Below are 21611 nucleotides of genomic sequence, written 5' to 3'. Positions count from 1 at the left end.
CAAAATGCCTAAAACAATTCTACAGACCACTAAGTTATAGAGCTGTAGCTGGGGGGGGGTATGCCCCTGGCGGCACTTTTTTTTGGCATTTAAGAAATCTTGCCATACTGTCTATAAAACAGCAACTGAGTGATGAAATAGACTTCAACAATGTCATCAACGATTTTGCGAACAACAAGTTGTCCTCTATACCAGCATTTCTCGACCTTTCTAAGCCCAAGGACCAGCAAAATGCCTAAAACAATTCTACAGACCACTAAGTTATAGAGCTGTAGCTGGGGGGGGGGGGGTATGCTCCTGGCGGCACTTTTTTTTGGCATTTAAGAAATCTTGCCATACTGTCTATAAAACAGCAACTGAGTGATGAAATAGACTTCAACAATGTCATCAACGATTTTGCGAACAGAAAAGCAAGAAAATAACATTTTAGAATGTTGGAAGTAAAGTTTTACTTCAAAAATAAACATAGTTTTTAATTTATTTCCCTATATGTCGTTTTGACGTTTTGTAATTTTTTTTAAAATCTTTGTAGGAATTAACCACGCTACCGGCCAGGACTTATATATATAAGTCCACATTTCCATGGATGCGAAGTGCATATTAAAATTGTAATACTATTGATATTACATTGAAATTTATGATGGATACGAAGCTTTTCAGGGTGCGTATTTGATCTTTAATGGCTGGTAAGGTGGTTAACATTTCAGAAAAACTGTGCCATTTATAACATAATAAATATAAAAGCATGTTTTGAATACATATGGAAACATAATTAAATTGGAAGTAAACGATTAAAAGTATCATCATTGAACAAAGTTTTAATTTTTATTAAACAAATAAATAATATGATATAATTATGTTACTACTTACTTTTAATGAGATGGTTGAGCTTCTCTGCCCTTGCAGAGTTGCTGGATATCTGGCTCAATATTGGTCAACTTCAGTCGAAGATCGGCACACATGCAAAGACAATTTCTGTATTTTGTTTTTATTTGAAGGAGCGATGAAAATCCTTTCTCACAAAGATAGATTGTAGAAAACTGCATGATGATTTTCAATGCTTCTTCAGATAATTCGGGAAATTCACTTCTCACTGAAGGCTAGATCCAAAATCGAACCAAACCAAGATCACAGAATTGCATTTTAAGTCCACTGTCACTTGAAAGCTCAATTAACTTTTCTGTTTTCGATAACAAAAGGTCATTCTCGTGACTGCAAGCCTGAAATGATGGATCTGAAACCCACAGAAATTTCTTATAAAAGTTATTCGGAAAATATATTTCAAAATTCCATTTCAGATTTTTGAGGTGGTCACAAATCCTTTCCAGAAACTCAGAATCAACAAAAATATCATTTTCCACTAAAAAGGATTCCAATGTTGGAAAAGGTACAAATTGTCTTTACATAATTAATCCATAAAACCATTTTTTTTTTTTTTTTGAATGCCTTTATTTTGTCATAGGCATCAAGAACAGGTAAAGAATTTCCCTGAAGGGAGAGATTTAATTCATTTAATTTCGAAAAAAAATCTCTGAAAGATAGGATAGTGTTGATAACCATGCTTCATCAACAAGAAGTGATGCAAAATCAGAATTACCTTCATTTACAAATGATAAAACTTCATGCCTTAATTGAAATAACCTTGTTAGTACTTTGCCCCTGGAAGCCAGCGAATTTCAGAATGAAGCAAATGTTGTATATATTCACTGCCCATTTCATTGCAGAGTACTGAAAATAACCTGTTATTTAACGGTCGAGCTTTAATAAAATTAACTTGCTTTACAATATTGTATAGCACAGTTTTAAATTCTGGTGGCATTCCTTGGGAGGCTAACTCTTCTCTATGTATGAAACAATGTACCCAATTCATATCCGGAGTTACTTCCTTAACCATAAAAACAACTCCACTATGCCTGCCTGTAAGGGCGCGAGCTTCATCCGAACAGAAGCCTATACATTTTTCCCACTGGATCCCTTTGTGTATTATGTTATTATTGAGAGTGTGAAATATTTCTTCTCCAGTTGTTCGGGATGGCAAAGTTCTACAAAACAGAATATCATCATGAATGTTATCATGTGCATATTTTACATAGTATATTAACCGCACATCATTTGTAACATCAGTAGTCTTGTCCATTTCTAACGCATAATAAGGGCTCTTCTTAACTCTTTCGATTAACTGAGATTCTATGTCACCTGCCATATCATTAATTCTGCGACTGATAATGCCATTTGAAAGAAGAATCAAATCAACATCTTTTAGTAACTTGTTGCCAAACATAGTTTTTACCACATCTTTTATAGCTGGAAGTAGCAAATTTTTTCCAATAGAATGAGGTTTCCCTGTTTTCACTATGCACAAACTTAACAGGTAGGATGTTTCCCGTGCCTTGCTATTAATGGAACCCGTGGCTGAAACTATACCTTTCCCATGATTTAATGTTCCTAAGCGCTGAAAAAATTCAATTGGCTTATTTTTCCCATCATAATGTTTAGTTTCTAAATGTCGTTGGAGTTTTGCAGGTTTCATGCACTCGTTCGACAACACTTCATAACACAAAACACATTGAGGTTTCTGTTCACTTTCATCTCCACACCAAGTAAACCCGAATTCCAAATATGAACTGTTATATTTCCTACTGCATTTTTTCTTTGAACTGCTTGTTTCTTCTACTTTAATAGTATCAGATTTACTTGCCGTTACAACACTTGTACCACAATTAGGGTTAGCATCACCTGTTTCATTTGCTCTTCTATTCAAAGTCCTAGTTCTAAGCCACTTTTCCATTATTAAAAAACGTTTCCGAAAAATATATAAATACTGGAGTTAACTCAAGACACTTTATCCAAGTATCACTTAGCACTTCTGAAGATATACTTCAGAAGTGCTAAGTGATACTTCAAATCTGACAAAACAGCAAGGGAAGGCGGAAGCAATAAAACTATATTGTTCACTTCATCCCTCTTTTATTATTCATCATTCTGCGTTACAAATTTATTGGCAGAATGACGAATAATAAAAGACGGGTGAAGTGAACAACGATATAATTTTATTGTTTCCGCCTTTGAACATTCTGACACTATTTGTTGGTTTTTTAAGTCTCCATTTGATTTCAAGAATTTTTATTTACTTATTCAATTTTAATTTGTTTTGTTTGGATAATTAAAAAATATATGTTTATTTATTTAATTTAAGTCTGCTTGCGGACCACCTGTTCCATCGTCGCGGACCACAGGTTGAGAAACACTGCTCTATACCATCCGGTGTATTACTAAATGCCACACTTCTTAAATGATTTAACCACTGTCTCAGTTTTCACAGCATCCCTCCTCCATTCATCCAGCCTTTTGCGTGAATATGTACAAACACTATTTTAAGCAGTTTTTCTTTGGGTAGTATCTTCCTTTTAAAAATCAACAGTGGCAGCAATTTTGTCTCATCAGCACAGCAGAATTAAACAACCATGTAGTGAGTTTTTTTCATGCCCCGAAATTTTAGCAGTAACACTTTTTGTACGCTTGGAATCTACATAACTCTACGTAACTCGAAACAGAGAAAATTTCCAGAAATGAAAGTAATAAAAAAACTGAGTATCGGCGTATAAGATACACCTTGTTTTTTAGACCTGTTTTAAAAGAAAAAAAGTGTCTTATGTGCCTGCAAATACGGTACATAAAAAATATAGACAGACATAATAATCTTGGGTAGTGGAATACAGATGTATAAGAAAACATTTAAGTCATAATGAGTTACATGACATTCAGTTTCCTGACAACTGAACTTTCATGTATCCAACCTCCCGACTTGAACTTAATTCTTATTGCTTTATTATTTATTAACTGTGCTTTTCATGTATAAACACATCATGTCCATAAATCAGGTTACTGACAATGGTGTGCATTTTCTCCACTGTTATTCATTATCTATATGGATCACATTATGAAGGAAAGTGATATTACACCTGATATCAAAATTGGCAATGTTAAGCTTAACTCTTTACTTTATACAGATGATGTAATATTTCTAAATGAATTTAGTAGAAGTCTGCAGATTCCTTAACTAAATTGAATAGCCTAATAAATTTAGTATGAAATTTATTAGGCTATTCAATTATATATATTTTTATTATAAAAATATATATAATTGAATAGCCTAATAAATTATAATTTTAATAATTTATTAGGCTATTCTTTTTATTGTCTTTTTATTATAAAGACAATAAAAAGACAGACTATGAATATGAAAGTAAGTGGGAACACTGAAAACCTTTGCAGAATCTTGAATGAAGAACCAGGTAAAACATTTCCACTATTTAGGCACAATTTTTAGTGAAGATGGAAAACTAAATATGAAAATATACAATATAATTAGCAAAGTAGGTATGATAAGAAATCAGCTGAGTAAATTTATATGGAATAAAAGAGAAATTAGTCAAAACACCGAAGTAGCTATATCCAGGATTGTTCAAACCAATTTTAAGTTGTGGATCTGATAGCTTAGTTCAAAATAACACACTCGATCAAAGACTGGAGACCACAGACATCAGAGAGTTCTGAGAGAAACTGGGAGTCAACAAATGGCATCAGTGGCAGAACATATTAAATTAGGATGGAATTGGGGATTGTCAGCATTCAGGAATGTGTATGTGTGAACAGATCTAATCTAAAGTGGTCGAGGTAGGGTTAGCAGAACAAGCATTTTCTCCAGGATGACAGGAAAAAGACCCAGAGGAAGACCAAAATATAAGATGGAATGATATTGATGTCCTGACAGATAACAGATTAATATGGACAAAAATTGTTGATAGAAAGTTGGTAATGATATAATGTTTTCCTATAGTACTTTCATAATGTCATGTGTACTCCCTGAAGCTACATAGTAAGAATTGGTTATCTACCCTACCTTAGAATATTATTATGTTTGGAGTGATGTACCAAAATCTTCCCAAAAACAATGCTTTATTCTAACCAGAATAGAGCAATCTGGTTAAATTTATCCCTCTCACACAGTCCAGTCTCTTTCTCACATAAGTTCCATTTCTGTCTTTTTGTCTGATATATAGTTATTTTTATGGGTGCTGTTCAGTTAAAATGGCCACTGCTCTTCTCCACTAGTCCTTGAGCATGTAAACACGATTAATTGGTTAACATTTGTTTGCTGTCGATCTTCAAAAGTACCAAACCAACTTTTTATCCACCTTCTTTGTTCTATGTTTTTTAAACACATCCACTTATTCAGTAAACATAGCAGCAAGTTCCTTCTTTCTTCTTAGCCACTTGCCTACACACTGGCACTGTTGTGTTGTAGGGTTTGCAGTTTTTCATGTTTGGGATTAATAATAAATTGTGTAGGTATTCTGTTAGTTCTGTCTTTGATAATGGACTTCGCTGTTATTACTGCATGGTTGTCCTCATGGGCATTGGAAGGCTTATTGTACTAATCCACACTGTCTGTTGCACTATTAATTGAATTCACAAACAAGAGCCCTCAACGACAGTCCAGCAATCCATTCATTCCAGTAGTGAATTATGTTCCTTTGAGACCTTAGGCACAAAAAAAAAAAAAAAAAAAAAAAAACATAAGTAATAAATATAAACGTTCACTAAATTTTTAAAGGCATATTGTCTTTTTGCTATGTAATTTTTGAGCCCCCTCGAGACAAGGCCCTAGGTGTGCCTAGTGCACCTATTGGATAATCCACCACTGACTTCATTATTCTCAAAAAAAAAAAAAAAAATCTAGTCCTTGCACCCTTGCTAACCACACTCCTATTCAGTTTCCAGGAATAATCTATGGTTTTAACCTCCTTCCCCCAGCCAAGTACTGAAACATTTTCTCTGCATTCAGTTCTATAAAATCGTTTTAGTAAACATTTCTGTCATGTCTGAAGATTAGCACAGATTCCTTTGTACAATTTTCAGTTGATCAAAGACTAGACACCACGGAACTGAGTGTTGTGAGTAAATGAGGAGTGTAAACACATTGGATTGGCTGCAGAATCTTATTAAAAAGGTAGATTCTGTAAAGAATGACATTGCTATTGAAATTGAAAAGAACAGCATAGCACCAGTCATTCCAGAATGTGTGACCAGTGCTAAAGTACTAGTTTGTTTGGTCATTTAAAATTGTGTGAGAGAGGAGTGGTTAGCAATACTTGGGTTTGGCACCAGGACGGCAGTAGTAAGACCTCTCATTGGATAGATCTTTCTGTTGGTTGTCTTGAAGTTAGTATAGTATGGCCACAGATATGAGACCCTTCGACACTTCTGTGCATGTCAAAAGAATCCATTCTGATAATAGGGTAATCAATCCATATTATGGGATGAGTGTTTATTATTATACATTGAAAAATTAACTTCTCTTTTATGATCATTGTAGTTTTTAAAGTGATAACTATTTTGCTTGTATAACAGTTGGAAAATTTTACATATAAAGCAAGTGATTTCGTGTGTTGGTGAACAATTCGTACATCACCTTATTGTCACCTTCAACGTGAATTGACTTCTTGGCAGTCTGCCAATGACAGCTCTCTCGCTTATGTGGTCGGACTATAATGCCTTAGAAAATTGAATTATTTGATCAAAAAATGTTAGTGACTTGACAAATGACAGATTAATTTGCAAGGAACTGTTGATAGAAGCTAGTAGTATTATCCTAGTATCCGGTACACTCCTTCAGAGTACATATTAGTGGTTGACGATGATGATGATACATTTTTTTCTCTTTAATTGAAAATGAATTAAGATATCTTGTTAAAACCTTTTTTTTTTAAATAAATAAATAAACACCATGCTTACGTTACCTATGCTTCTTTTGTAGTTTCAGAGAAAATTAATTTGAAATTGAAACATTTGACATTTTATTTTTTGAAAATTCTGCAGAATCTTCAGTTACAAGATCTGTATGAAAATACTGTGTAGAATTTGCATTCTTTATTGAACAAAAGGTATAAAATAAAATTTGAAGAAATTGAAAGTTAACATTAATAAAGCATTTGTTTCCTCTATCTGTTGTCAGCCTGTATCTGTTTCAGATTGGATTATGCATGCAAATAGTCCCTAGTGTATATTTTGATCGAATAAAGTTATTTGGACATAAAACTAGGAAAATGTTACTTTAACTGGTACCACAGGAGGAAAAAAATGTCAAAATTGTTGTCAAAGTATTTTTTTTCCTCATCTGGTACCAGTTAAAGTAGCATTTTTCCTAACTTTATTATTATTATTATTATTATTATTTAGGCCTCCAAGGAGTCAAAAGACTCATCGTGGGAGGTCCTTCCTAGGAAACACAAGACTATCAAGACTCATCATGGGAGGTTCCTCCTAGGAAACACAACTATCATACCACTCCTTAAACTCATTGACTGTTCTCGCTCTCACCACTCTCAGGCAATACATTCCATGGTTCAACCACCCTCCATGCAAAGAAACCACTCCTCACTCTCTTGCTCACAGTTTCCTTTCGTAACTTTCAGGAATGGCCCCTTGTCATCACTTCTTCCTGCTGTTCAACCAAGCAAAAGAACTCCCCAGTGTCAACCCTGTAACCACCTCTCAACAGTTTAAAAGCCTCAATCATATTACCTCTCCTTCTTCTATCCACCAATCTCTGCAGTCCACATTCCCTCAGCCGATCCCCATAGCTTACATTGTACAGTCCTGAAACTGTCTTTGTCATCTGCCTTTGTACCCTTTCCACAGTTAATTTTTCCCTTCAAATCCTGGGGACCAAATCTGAGAACAATAGTCTTAAGTGTGGTCTGATCAGGGTCTTATACAACAGAATAATAACTCTTTTATCTATGCAGGTCAGCATCCTTCTCATTATTTTAGCAATCCTCTGTGTTACCTTTACCACCTTTGCAATATGTCCCTTGAATTTCAGGTTTCAGTCAGTCATCAACCCCAGATCTCTTGTCTCCCCTACTTCCTCTAGTATAGCTCCTCCAATAGAGTATGCAGCATTTCATCGATGTGTTCCAAACCTCAAGACCTTACATTTTGCTGCATTAAACCGACAACCCCTCCCCCCATTCATTTGCCCATCTGTCTAGCTTATTCAAATCCTCTTGCAGGACTACCACATCTGCACTATTACTAATAACCCTTCCCAGCTTCACATCATCCACAAACAACTGAATATCCCCCCCCCCCCTGTAATCCACTGACATTGTTATTGATATAAAGGTTAAACAGTATAGGTTCTAGTACTGAGCCCTTTGTGATCCCACTCGTAACCCTCTACCTCCTTGAAACTGCCCCACCATACACAACTCTCTGACACCTATCAGACAGCCAATCCTGTATCCAGTTGACCAACCTGACATCGAAACCCATGTCCAAATAATGTCGAAATAATTTTATTCTCTCAAAATATACATTTGCTTCCACAAAAGTTGTTGCTCATCCTAACTAGAAATTTTCCAAGTTTTTCTATGCTAATATTTCATGCTGTATAGAAAACAATATTAAAAATGTGTGCAGGAAAAACAATTTCAGTTAGTAAGGATTACATCTGTTTCATCAGAGTTGGAAAATATGGGCTTGCTGACTTCAAGAAATCGTAGATCTAGTTGGATGAAAATAAATGTTCATAAGTGGAAATATGTATTTTCAAATAATCTGCAGAAAATATTAATATATTTTCTATAGTTAATATATTGAACCTTACCAAGAATGACTGCTTGTGAATTGAATAAACATGAAAACTGCTGTTTGGATAGAAAATTAAATCATGATGCCAGAGGCAAAGGTCAAGACCAGTTACCCATGGTTTACAGAAAAGTTGCCCCTCGCATTTGGCACCCGGCACATTTCACCCCCTGTAGATAATGAGTAGGTTACAAAAATGTAAATACAGTCAACTCTCAATAACTCGAATTTTTATTGAAGTCCCAGCCCCTTTAGTGGAGATTCAATGTTGAACTCTCTCGATTACTTGAACCAAACTTCCGATAACTCTAACTTTTCCTAACAAATTTTCAAAATTACATTCGTGTACAAAGTGTCATGTAGCTTTTAAACTAATTTCTCCCCCTTTTGTAATGTCTTCAGGGTCTGTTTCCATTGTGAAAGTATTAACTGGAACTGTTAATCCTTTCACAATGGAAAGAATACATACTCGACCACGAGGGCGACGTGATTAGTAACGGACATGGGGGGGTTAACAGTGGACAGAACGTGTTTGCTGTTTTTGCCGCCTCATTATCGGTGGTGCATCGCGTGAACAAGCTGAGCGTCGCAGGCAGTGCAATATCTACATATTATTTTTGCATCTTGATTGATTAATCCTGTGTGTACAATGGCAAAAAGTGTTCCGTCAATAAGAGGCAAAAGAAAATTGGTAGATGATGACAACCACATTTACGTGTTTTCAAACAGAACTGTAGATGAACAACATGGAATCTGGGTTTGTGAAAAACGTTCCACCTGCAAAGGGCCTGTTTGGACAGAGGGTTTGAAAGGCCCAGTTGTGAAAGTCTTAACTAAACATAACCATGCAGCTCAAGCTGCAAGGTCGGAAGCATTGCAATTGATTGGTCAAATACGGCAACATGCAACAACCATGAACGAACAACCACAGCAAATTGTTGCATCAGTAATTGTAGAGACTCATGCCAATGTCACAGTGTTACTTCCTAAAAAGGATTCACTTAAACGAAACATTCGTCATTTTCGATGCAACAACGGTCTTTACCGAGCAATCTCCAGGACCTAGTAATTCCACAAAATTATCAAGAAATTATTATCAATGGCAATGTACAACAATTTTTGATGTGTGATTCTCAGGACGAACTGCTCCCGGGTCGCATGAGTATTTTTTCCACTAGTAACAATCTTCAGTTATTAGCACGTAGCCAGGAATGGTTTTCTGATGCAACTTTTAGCACAGTGCCCACGCATTTCCAACAGCTTTATACAATTCATGTGCTTCAATTCAATACAGTTATTCCAGTGGGCTACGCGCTTCTGCCAAACAAAACTCGTGCCACATATGTCAAGTTGCTTCAAGAAGTTAAAAATCTACAACCATGTCTCCAACCCCAGCAACTTATGACAGATTTCGAACAAAGTGCCATGCAAGCCTTCCAACAGGAATTTCTTAGTATTGTAAATACCGGTTGTTGTTGTTTTTTTCTCATCTTTCCCAAAGCGTTTGGCGATAGGTACAGAATGAAGGTTTAAAAGCCCGATACGAACAAGACCATGAATTTGCTCGTCGGATTCGGATGATTCCGGCATTGGCATTTATTCCTCCTGCTAACATTATTGAAGCATTTGAAGATTTAGTTGAAGCTGATGATTTCCCCACTGAAGCTATGGTGATTGCAAACTACTTTGAAGACACATATATTGGAAGAAGACAATGGAGAGGCCCGCAATTATCCATTTTTGCCAACGAATTGTGGAATGTTTACACATGAACACTGAATGATCAGCAACTTACCAACAATGGGGGGTGGCACAGGGGATTTCAGGAAACTTGGGCTACTTTATTCCCAAATATTTACAGATTCATTGTTCTTTAAAGAAACAACAAGGACTGCACAGTTTCGAAATTACATGACATTTCTTTGATTGCTGGTAATTCAGGCAATCATAGAAACAAGAAGTATGCTGCAATTTCTGCTAGAATTAAAACAATAGTCCAAGATTTTCAAAATCATAATGTAATTGATTACCTTATAGGCATTGCATACAACTTCGAGTTTTAAACAATAATAATGTGCATTTATTCTACTAAAACAAAATAAATTAGAATTATTAAAAAATTAGGTGAATTATTTACATTTTTATAGCTTACTCATTATCTACAGGGGGCAAAATGCTGGGGGCTACTTTTCCGGATCCTGTTACCCATACCACCTTGCTTATTGGAGGTGTAAAGTAACAAGAAAAAGTTCCATGTTTGGTCTCTAGAGCAGAGTGTCTGAATTATATAACCTTAACCTAGGGTAACCAGATTTTCAAAACAAAAAAGGGACATTTGAATTTTTCAGCAATTAAAAAGAAAAGGGACAAAATACGGGACACTTCTGGTATGCTCTACATAAAAATGAAATACTATATAATTATAATTACAGTACATAGGACTGAAGTGTGCATTATAATTATGGAGTGTCAGCATTATTATTATATTTATATGAAGACATTATTTCTTCCAAAAAGTATTGATTTTTTCAAGATGCACTCATAAAAGTCAATGCGCAAAATGTCAGTGTCTTGATCACAATAATTGCTTTCACAGTCTTGGTGTTGAAGTGATTATTTTCATCAGACCACAAAAATCTCATGAGAGGAAAAATTCTCTCTACAGCTGCACTTGTTACATAACAAACGCAACGCATGTTTTTGTAGTGGATGTTTTTTTCATGGAGCACCTTAAACACAGCACACCACTCAAGCCTTCTATTCTTCCATTGTTCACAACATTATTTATATGGCTGACATCATCAAATAATTCATCTTAATCAACAATATTGAATATTTTGCTATCAACATCACTAATTGCTTTTAGGCTGCTTGCAACTTCAGCCCAAGTTAGTGGAGTTTGCAACTTATCCAGTGAAATGCTTTCAATGGCTGGAAATGATAAGTCCATTTGCTTAAATATTTAAGGAAAGTATCATAAAATAAATTGGTAGTGTCTAAAAATTATTTTTCATCAACAACAACCTGATCTTTGAACTCTGAAATAATTGATGACATTTTAAATGTTTGAAAGTTCTCATCATTGTCATCATCAAATTACTGCCATGTACCCTCAAGGAGTGTAAAGGATATGATAGTACTACATGAAAAATTTACATCGTTACTAACTTCCTATCTATAATTTTCCTCCAAATCAATCTGTTACTTGTCAAGACTCCAACATTATCAGATCTTATATTTCTGTCATCTAAGGCACTTTGTACCTTATCAATCCACCTATATCTTGGTCTTCCTCTGGGTCGTTTTGCTGCCAACCTGGCAGAGAACACTTGTTTTGCTAATCTTTCTTCGCCCATTTTGTTTAAATGACCATACCACCTAAGATTAGCTCTGTTAATGCATTCCTGGATGCTGACAATGTCACGTTCTTTCCTAATATCCTCGTTTTTAATATGATATTGCTAGGTCCATTTCTTTGCCATTTAGGCTTCTTATGTTGATAGTACCAATCTTTAACTCTGGTGATGTTGAGTTGTGGGTGTGTTTTCTGATTTGTTCCAGTAGCTGACTTTTCGCTGTTCGCCAATGTTAATTATGTAATCTGTGTATATTTGTTTTTCTGATGCGGAGATGTTTAGTATTTAATATTTCAAAATGCAGGAAATTATTTCTTATATTATAGGTTAGAAATGGATGAACCAAGAGAATCTGGAGATGGGGAAGAAAGTCCACCAGAAACAGCTGTGGGTGCTTCCAGAAATTGGCAACCTAATGAAGAATATTTGAAAGTATTAATGGGAATGGGAATTACTAGAAATGCAGCAGAAAAGGTAAATAAATTTTTAATGAATCTCTCTTATCTTATTGCATTAAATTGAATTATTTTTGTTTGTTCACACTTGAAGTTTTCTGGATTGATTTTTTTAGATTCGTATACCAGCAAACTAGCCAGAGTACACATGCAATTTACAGACAAAAATTACCGTTAGTGGTGGTTGATGGCATTGTGTATAGAAGAATTGAGTGATATAGATGGTGGGTGGTGTGGAGTGGAATACTCTCCCTTGCCAGCATGGCTGGCCGAGTGGTTAGTGTATCCGCTCTCCAGCCAAAAGGCTGTGGGTTTGAATTCCACTGTGGGCATGGATGTTTGTGATTGTCTGTGGAAATACCAGTGGTGGTGGTCGGTGGTAGATGGCGTTGGTGTAGTTGTGGTCGTTTGGTGAATTTAGTGGTGGAGACAGCTGTAGAGCAGGCGCCCCTCCCTCGATGAGTCCTTGGACTTCCTGGAAGTGTCAAATAATAATAACAACGATGGCTTGGAAGTGTAATCCCCCCCCCCCAATTCATGTGCCATCTCCTATCCAGGAGGTTGACTACCATGATGTGACTAATGGTTAACTGTGGGCATAATGACATATGGTGAGGACCCCATCTCTTCCACTTATTGTCATAAGTATTCATGACTGTAAATCTGCGTGTGTTCACGGTACCAGTTTGCCTGTTCTGAGGGACAAAAAAACCAGAGTTTCTGGGTGAAAAAACTCTACCTCTGCATGAGACCTGCTAACTCACCTTTAGTCGAAAGAGACCAGATAAAGGTTTCTTACGTCATATACAGGAATTGAACTCAGGTGAGTTCAATTCCTGTATATGACGTAATTGAACTCAGGGGAATTGAACTCAGGTGAGTTCAATTCCCCTGATATAGATGGTGGGTTATGGGTACACGTAGTTATTCATTTTTCTGGAAATAAAGACGTATGCTAGAATATTAATTATAAAAAACTTTAATTTAATTCCTTTCTCTATTTTGACAATGTTACATTGCCATTATCAGGGATCACAAAAAACAATGATATTTACATTCAGGCACTAACACTGGGCAGATGAAGCTAACAGAAGTCATGCCCAGAGTCCTAGGCTCAACTTCTGTCAGCCTCATTTGCCCAGTGTCAGCCTAGGGGACACTAGTCTCAACAGAAGTTGAGCCTAGTGCCCCATAGTGGGCTAAACCAGGTCGTCTTGGCTGTTGGGCTAATGAGCTTAAAATGTATACTTCCCAAATTTGGGGCAGTTTCATGCATCCAAATTTGCTGAGGTTTGGAAAGTTTTTCAGAGCTGAGGCAGATTTGAGGAATAGTCTTTCATACTTGTATATGCTGCAGTGTAATTGAGCAGTCTTCTTCCAGCATATCCTGTGGTGAGTGTTCAAAGCATTGTCAGCAAGTCCTGAGTGGCTGTATTGATGGAACTGGATGTAGGCCTTGTGTTCCGATATGCTGATATTGGCTGTCCTGCCTGTTTGGTCATAGGACAGTTTGCAACTGCAAGGGACCTGGTAGGTCTAGGAGATGTGGCTGGTGTTTGGTGCTGTGGATAAGAGATGCCAATTTCTTAAGTGGTCTGTAACTGGTTGTAAGGTCATATTTTCTTAGGATTTTTGTTAATTTTTTTGGATTTATCCTGATTATGTGGAATGGTGATAGATTTTTAGTTATCTCTGATTTGAAGGTGGGGGGGAGGGGTTGCAGTTACATGTTTTTAATATTTTTTGGGGGTTGTAACTGCATACTCCAAAACACTAACATAATGGCCAGTTTTGATGCCTCCTCATTCACCAATGTCCCACTCAAAGATACCTTAGACCCCCCCCCCATCCAAGCCAACACCTCAGGATCCAGTTTACCTTGGAAAAGGGAAACAACAACAACAGTCTCCCATTCCTAGACACTCTGATTAAATACCAGTTTGATGGATTCCTGGCATTCTCCATTTACAGAAAACTTACACATGCAAGTAGATACATTCATCAGCAGTCATCCCCCACCACCACCAACAATATGGGTTTATAAAAACTATATGACAGGGCAAAATTAGTCAGTTTGGATAACATTGCACTAACTATTGAACTTGATCACATCCTTAACAATTTCTTAGCCAATGGCTACAACCATCAAAAAAATCAAAAAAATATTAAAACTATGTAACTGCACTCCCTTCCCCTTTCAAAGCAGAGATTACTCAAAATCTATCACCATTCCATATATCTGGGGCACATCCAAAAAATTAACAAAAATCCTGAGGAAAACTGTAATAGGCTGTAGTAGGAAAACTGTCCTACTATGGCCAAACAGGCAGGACAGCCAATAGCAGGATATCGGAACACAAGTCCTACATCTGGTTCCACCAATATAGCCACTCACGACTTGCTGACCATGCTTTGGACACTCACCACAGGATATGCTGGAAGAAGGCCACTCTATTACACTGTTACACTGCAGCAAATACAAGTATGAAAGACTATTCCTTGAATCTTCCTCAGCTCTGAAAACTTTCCAAACCTCAACAAATTTGGGTGCATGAGACTGCCCCAAATTTGGGAAGTATACATTTTAAAATCGTCAGCCCAACAGCCAAGACGATCCAGTTTAGCCCAGTAGGGGGGGCACTGTTTAGGACTCAAAGCCCGACTAATGTTGCCTTTCTTCAACCTCATTTGCCCAGTGTTAGTGCCTGCGTGCACATATCATTGTTTTTTGTGATCCCTGATGATGGCAATGTAACATTGCTGAAATATAGGAAGGTATTAATTAAAGTTTTTTATAATTAATATTCTAGTATACGTTGTTAGTTCCTGAAAAATTAATAGCTATCTCTACCAGCTCATGTCAAAATCATGTTCATGGCCTGACTCGGACTGAGCACCATTAGTAACATGGGTTTTTTTCCAGTTAAGATTAAAGCCTTATGTTGGAAAAATGTGCATGTTGTATTACATTTAGTCATAAACAATCTTCAGAGCTTTGGAACTGCTTATTTCATATCATGGATGCATTTTTGATCTCAGTGGTAATATGTATGTAGCTGGCCTGATTGGCTGAGTGCTTAACATATCCAGCCAAAAGGCTGCGGGTTAGAATCCTGCTGTGGGCATGGATGTTTGTGATTATCTGCAAAATTATTAGCAGCGGTAGATGCCGTTGGTGCAGTTGCGGTTCGTTGTAGTTGGTGAATTGAGTGATGGAGACAGAGAGTTGTTGTAGAGTAGGTGCCCTCTCTCGATGAGTCTTTGGACTCCCTGGAGGTGTCACATAATAATAATAAAACTTGACATTTTTAACATTCAAGAACATGAGCTTAGCAGATCTGAGGTGGCCTAATTAATTAAGCAGAATGGAAGAGGAAAAATTAGCAAAACAGGGGCTTGATTCTTACTAAGATGGTAAGAAAAAAATCTTAGAGGAAGACCAGGATTTAGTAAAGTAGATTGATAAGCCAGAAGTGTCCTAAAAAGACAAATATAAGATCTGACAATACTGGAGTGCTGTTATGGGAGAGACTAATTTTGGCAAAAATTGTTGACAGGAGAACATACTCGGTCTCAGCTTCAACCTCAGTAATGTCCATTTCCAAGACCTCACCTGCTGTTTCTAACAGAAACCCAAATTGCAACCTGCCCGAGCACTGCTCATCTGAACTTTCCCAATTATACACACACTTTTTGAATAATTTCAGCTCAAAGATAGCATCTGTGCATTACCATGCCAAAGAGTATTCAGCTTAGAATCTTCTGATTTTGAACTCCTTTGGCCAAAAATCTCTTTATAATCTCTGGCCTTCTCTTAATACCACAACTATTATAAATTGAATACTCTTTGGCATGGTAATGCACAGATGCTATCTTTGAGCCGAAATTATTCATTGTTCTGAATAATTTTCTTTGAGCTGAAATTATTCGACTGAAGAAAATCAACGATTTTCTTCAGTCGAACTTTTCGAACAGTGAGGTCATTTTCCTCGAAGACTTGAATGTCCACAACACTAACTGGCTTCCCTTTTCAACTGCATGGATTAAATAGGCAGAGATGTGGAGACATTTGCAATTACCAATGACCTAATACAAAATTTGTTCATATGTCTTCTTGAATACCAGATCATTCCGACCACTCTCCAAACACCTTGAATCTCTTCCTTAAAAGTGACCCTTTTAAGTATACTGTAAGCGTTGTTCGTCCTTTAGGTAACTCAGATCATAACCTAGTACTAGTCTCTTTCTTTTTCCACAGAGCAACAGGCACACACTTCCTCCTACCCACAGCTTGTATGGCACTATAAAAACGCAAAGCGTGATGAGATAATCTTTTCGATGTCTGTTCCTCATTCCCTTGGTTTGGATACTATTTCCAATCTTCTAATCGAAACAAATATACCGAATGTGTCACCAAAATAATCTTCACTCTGGTATGAAAGCATTTATTCCCCGTTCTGCACTACATTCCCTGCTGCTGACCAAGCCAGGTTCTCCAAAAGGTATACTGCAACTGGCTCTCATCCAAAACTCCATCGTCCTTTACTATCTATACTAAAGTGTGAAATAGCTACAAGAAAACTATCAACTCATCCAAAAGAGACTTTGAAAGGGCTAAAAGCAGGAAACTGGCATCCTGTCCAAACATTCAGTCATGCCTTCTTGTCTCCTTGCCAATGTCATAACTGCAAATTCTTTCCAGTGTTGATTCTACCACTGTTATACGTGGTTAATACTATAGCATTAGTACCCACAGAGAAGGCCAGCCTTCTGGTATCTTACTTCTCATCCAATTCCTGTGTGGTTGACCCTGGCATATGTGCTCAAACCATTCCACACACTTACTATGCCCTTTTGACCTGTCAGAAAGAAATCTTAAGGTTTTATCCGCATTAGACACCAAAAAATCTTATCCAGATCATCCTAAAGGTATGTGTATTAGAGTTGATTCCATCCTATGTCGCCTTTCTATGCTTTCATATTCTGCTAGTATCTATCCTAAAGCATGGAAATTGGTCCTCATACAACCTATTATAACCCTATTCGTAAGAAGGGTGACAAATCCTTACCATTAGACTATTGTCGAATTTCCCTCACCTCAGTTCTTTCTAAAGTGATGGAAAGAACCCTCAGCATTTATCTCCTTTATTACCTTGAAAATGCTCAACTAATAAACTGTCGTCAGTATGGATTTTGCCATTGTATATCAACATGGGATTTATGAGGTGTGACAATTTAATTTCCAGAATGGCTGCATAGTGTTACCTGTGTGGTGATTTGGTGGAGTCACATGAGTAATCGTCTTTGTACATGTTTTAACTAATGTATGCATAAACCTCAAGCTGATAGAGCCATTTGCTAGTTGACTATTGCAGAAACAGAGAGCAGTTTGTAAACTTTGGCGTAAAAATGTGTGATTGAAATTTGGAGCAGCATGTTAACATCAAATTTTGTATGAAAATCGGCAAAACTGCTACTGATTGGAGCTGTTGAAAGTGGCATATGGTGTGGATGCTCTGAAAAAGTCAAGTGTCTGAGTGGCATAAGAGATTCAAAGGTGGGTGAGATGTGAAAGATGACCCCAGAAGTGGGCGGCCAAAAACAAAAATGATAGATGGAATGTGAACAGAGTACGAGATTTGGTACTGTCTGTCAGATGATTAAGTGCAATTAATGGTTGATGAATTGCAAGTGAATCGAGAAACAGTCAGGGTAATTTTAACTGAAGAATTGGGTATGTGAAAGATTTCTGCGAAGTTTGGGTCTCGGATATTGACGAATGAACAGTACCAGCAGCAGCTCCAAGTTATGACTGATCTTTGCAAATAGCACATGTTTCTGAGAGTAATTATGGGTGATGAAACCTGGTGGCAAAACAAAATGTCAGAGCATACAATGGAAAAAGCACGTTGCAGTTCAAGACCATGCTGGTGTGTTTCTTTGATCACAAGGGGATAGTTCACTATGAATTCATTGAAAAGGATAACAAATTTGTCTTTTGTAGATGGCAACAGATGAGAAATGTTCTCATCCATTCATCCCCCAATCCTCTCATTGGTTTCGTTATGTTGATGATGTCTTTGCTATTTGGCCTCATTCTGAGAATGAACTTACCACTTTCCTACAACAGATCATTAGCCTTCACCCATGCATTCAGTTCACCATGGAAAAAGAAAAGGCTGGTAGTTTACCATTCTTGAACATCTGCCTAACACGCATAGCCTCCGGTAATTTGCTAACCAGTGTTTATCAAAACCTACCTTCACTGGCAGATACGTCCATCAAAAGATTTGCTCATCACACCTCTCAAAAAATTGGTGTTTTCAAGTTGTTAATTAATAGAGCACATAAGGTGTGCTCCTCCCCCTCAAACTTACAACAAGAACTTCTCACTATCAAAAAGTTAATGGAATTTAATGGTTACAACCCTAATCAAATCCAGCAGATAATGGACTCCTATGTTCCAACACCTCAGGATTCTTCAATGACTGCAGGGTTCCAATCCCTTATATTTCTGGCATCTCAGCACCGATTGATAGAATTTTGAAGAAGTATCTTCTCATTCCCACATATTTTCCGATCTGTTGCCATCTACAAAAGACAAACCGGCACCTCTATCATTAGCTGGCATTTGTTTACCAGATACCGTGTGAATGTAATCTAACATAGTTTGGACAAACAGGCTGTTCTGTAGAAGAAAGAATTAAAGAACATCAAAATTATATTGAATACATGAAACTTCAAAAATATGGTCTTGCACAACATAGTATTGACACTAAACACAATATCCAGTGTGGGATGAAGCTCGTCTTCTCCATAGATGCAAGTTTAAATACGAATGCCTTTTCAAAGAAAGTTGTGAAGCCCTTTTACATCAGCCAAATCTGAATCGGAATGATCCCCCCCCCCCCCCGAAAAAAAAGTTTGGGAAATTCTTATCTTATGTAACCATCAAAAATAGTTGCTTAATAATATTTTTAATAATAATATTATATATTAATAATAATTTCTAGCACGCGACAACTGTTTTTAATTGGTAAATCATTGTCTGCTGTATGTACTTTTTAATCCAGTTCCTTTGATTGCTTGTTTCCACACACTGATGATGTACTATTATTTTCAGCATGAACTATCTGTACTTTCATTTCATTAAAGTTAATTACTGTGGTTATCGTGTAATTTATTATAAAGATTCATTGAACAGGGACAAATGGTCAACCAACAATGCTATTTAGAGGTGCTGAAAAGATTATGAGATTCTGTTTGGAGAAAAAGACCTGAATTGTGCCTGACAAGTGGATCATCCATCACGACGATGTGCTAAGCCATAGTGTGCTCATCATGAGAGAGTTTCTGGCCAAAAAATCAATTTCAGAATTAGGTCATCCTGCTTATTCACCCAACTTAGCTCCCTGTGATTTCTGGCTGTTTCAAAAATTAAAGACTGCACTAAAAGGACCAAGATTTTCTGACATCGCTGATATCAAGTATAATGTGATAAAGGAACTCAACAGTATTCCAGAAAAAGAGCTCCAGGCCTGTTTCCAAAAATGGGAACACCGTCTAAACTAGTGTATAAATGCACAAGGGGACTACTTCGAAGGCAACAGTAGCCACCAACATAGTTCTGAACATAGGTTTTTTATAGGTGCATTCTGGGAATTACATTATCACACCTCGTACTTGCCTATGTCACTTTCTCTGGACAAATACCATGGGAAAATGTAGAAAAACTTGCCAAATTTTTCCATGGTCTTGCTCTTTACATCTGTAAGGCATTTGACAGAATATAGTACAAGGATTCATTATATAAACTCTCATCATTTGGTCTGTCTTGTGACCTCTGCAACCGTGTTACTTGTTTTTCGACTGGATGTATGCTTTGTGTTGAGGGTACCATATCTTCTAGCTGTGAACTAATGTTGAAGTGGTTCCACAGGATTCTCTTCTCTCACCCATTCTCTTTTATATATCAGTTGACCTACTCCAGTTGACCACCAATCCAATATACAACTTTGCTGATGCACTCCTCCTCATTTGATAAATCATGTCCCACCCAAACCACCACATCTTCCAGAACAACACCTTCTACTTTAAACTTTGATCTCCAAACCATTAAAGTTTTAATGTAAGCAAAACACAGTTCTGTCTTATCTCCCACAAAAAAAAAAAAACTATTTTTCTTCCAGTCTTACTCTAGACAACACCACAATCTCTAGACAAGATGGGAAGTACCTCCTTGGGATTACTATCATCAGACGTCTCTTGGCAAAGGCACATTACAACTGTTGCTTCCTGAGCATCCAAAAAAGATCAGGATTTCTATTTTGCTCAAGGCATTCATTCACTTCTGAACAGTTATTAACCTTATACATTGACCTACTCCAGTTGACCACCAACTCATTATACAATACAAATCATAAATCCACCCAACTATTAAATGTAAGTTAAAGATGCTAACAAATTATATTTTTGGTTTCATCCTTTATCCAAGTGTAAGCAAACAAAAGTTTTTGCGTGAAGTAACTTCATGGCCCGGTTACTTGTATATAGAGGTTAATGACTTCGCATCAGTTGCTGTAGTATCCCATAATGCAAGGCACATATCCTTACAGACATGTATAAGGCTATGCATTATGGGAAGGGCCACTATCCAGACCACATCTGAGGTGATGTTTCTAAGAGCTTAAAATTACTTTACTCAATATAGAAGAGAGCAATTAGACTGACCTTCTTCTTCAACCTTTTGGTTCTGTCCACTGCTGGACAAAGGTCTCTCCCATGGTTTTCCAGACCACTCAGTTTTTTGCCTCTCCCATCCATCTCACTCCTGCAATTTGTTCCAGTTCATCCCTCCACCTTCTTCTCGGTCTTCCTCTTTGTCTTGCTCCATCCATTGGTCTCTACTCTGTTGTTTATCTAGTCCATCTCCTGTCATTGCATCTGGCACTATGGCCTGCCCATCTTCACTTAGCCTGTTTAATATATTTTACAATATCCATGATACCTGTTTGAGATCTTATCTAGGTTTTTGTCTTCCTATCTCTTAATGTTATTTTTAGCATACTTCTCTCCATGCGATGTTGTGTTATTCTCAGCTATTTGTTTAGGGCTTCTGTTAAAGTCCATGTTTCTCCCCTGTTTG

At 36.9% G+C, this 21611-nt stretch overlaps 1 protein-coding gene across 4 annotated transcripts in view; it reads left to right on the top strand.

Annotated features, from left to right (window-relative positions):
- The window catches only part of LOC150094670 (putative peptidyl-tRNA hydrolase 2), a 166163-nt gene that overhangs the window by 27764 nt on the left and 116788 nt on the right, over positions 1-21611 (top strand). For 3 of the 4 annotated variants that reach the window (XR_016550143.1, XM_090411267.1, XM_090411266.1), the window contains exon 2: positions 12338-12485. Coding sequence is in view for 3 of the 4 variants with exons in the window: in XM_090411266.1 (XP_090267392.1) it covers positions 12338-12485 (148 nt within the window). In the remaining variant the exon portion in view is untranslated. Of the gene's footprint in view, positions 1-553; positions 662-12337; positions 12486-21611 lie in introns of those variants that run through there. The other variant, XM_090411268.1, reaches the window with a different exon arrangement.

This window comes from Typopeltis vanoorti, chromosome 21 (assembly GCF_054136105.1).
Source record: "Typopeltis vanoorti isolate ZY-2024b chromosome 21, IOZ_Tvanoo_1.0, whole genome shotgun sequence".
NCBI classification, from domain to species: domain Eukaryota; kingdom Metazoa; phylum Arthropoda; class Arachnida; order Uropygi; family Thelyphonidae; genus Typopeltis; species Typopeltis vanoorti.
The sequence above is the reverse complement of the archived record's forward strand: the minus strand, read 5'-3'. Positions and strand labels throughout refer to the sequence as shown.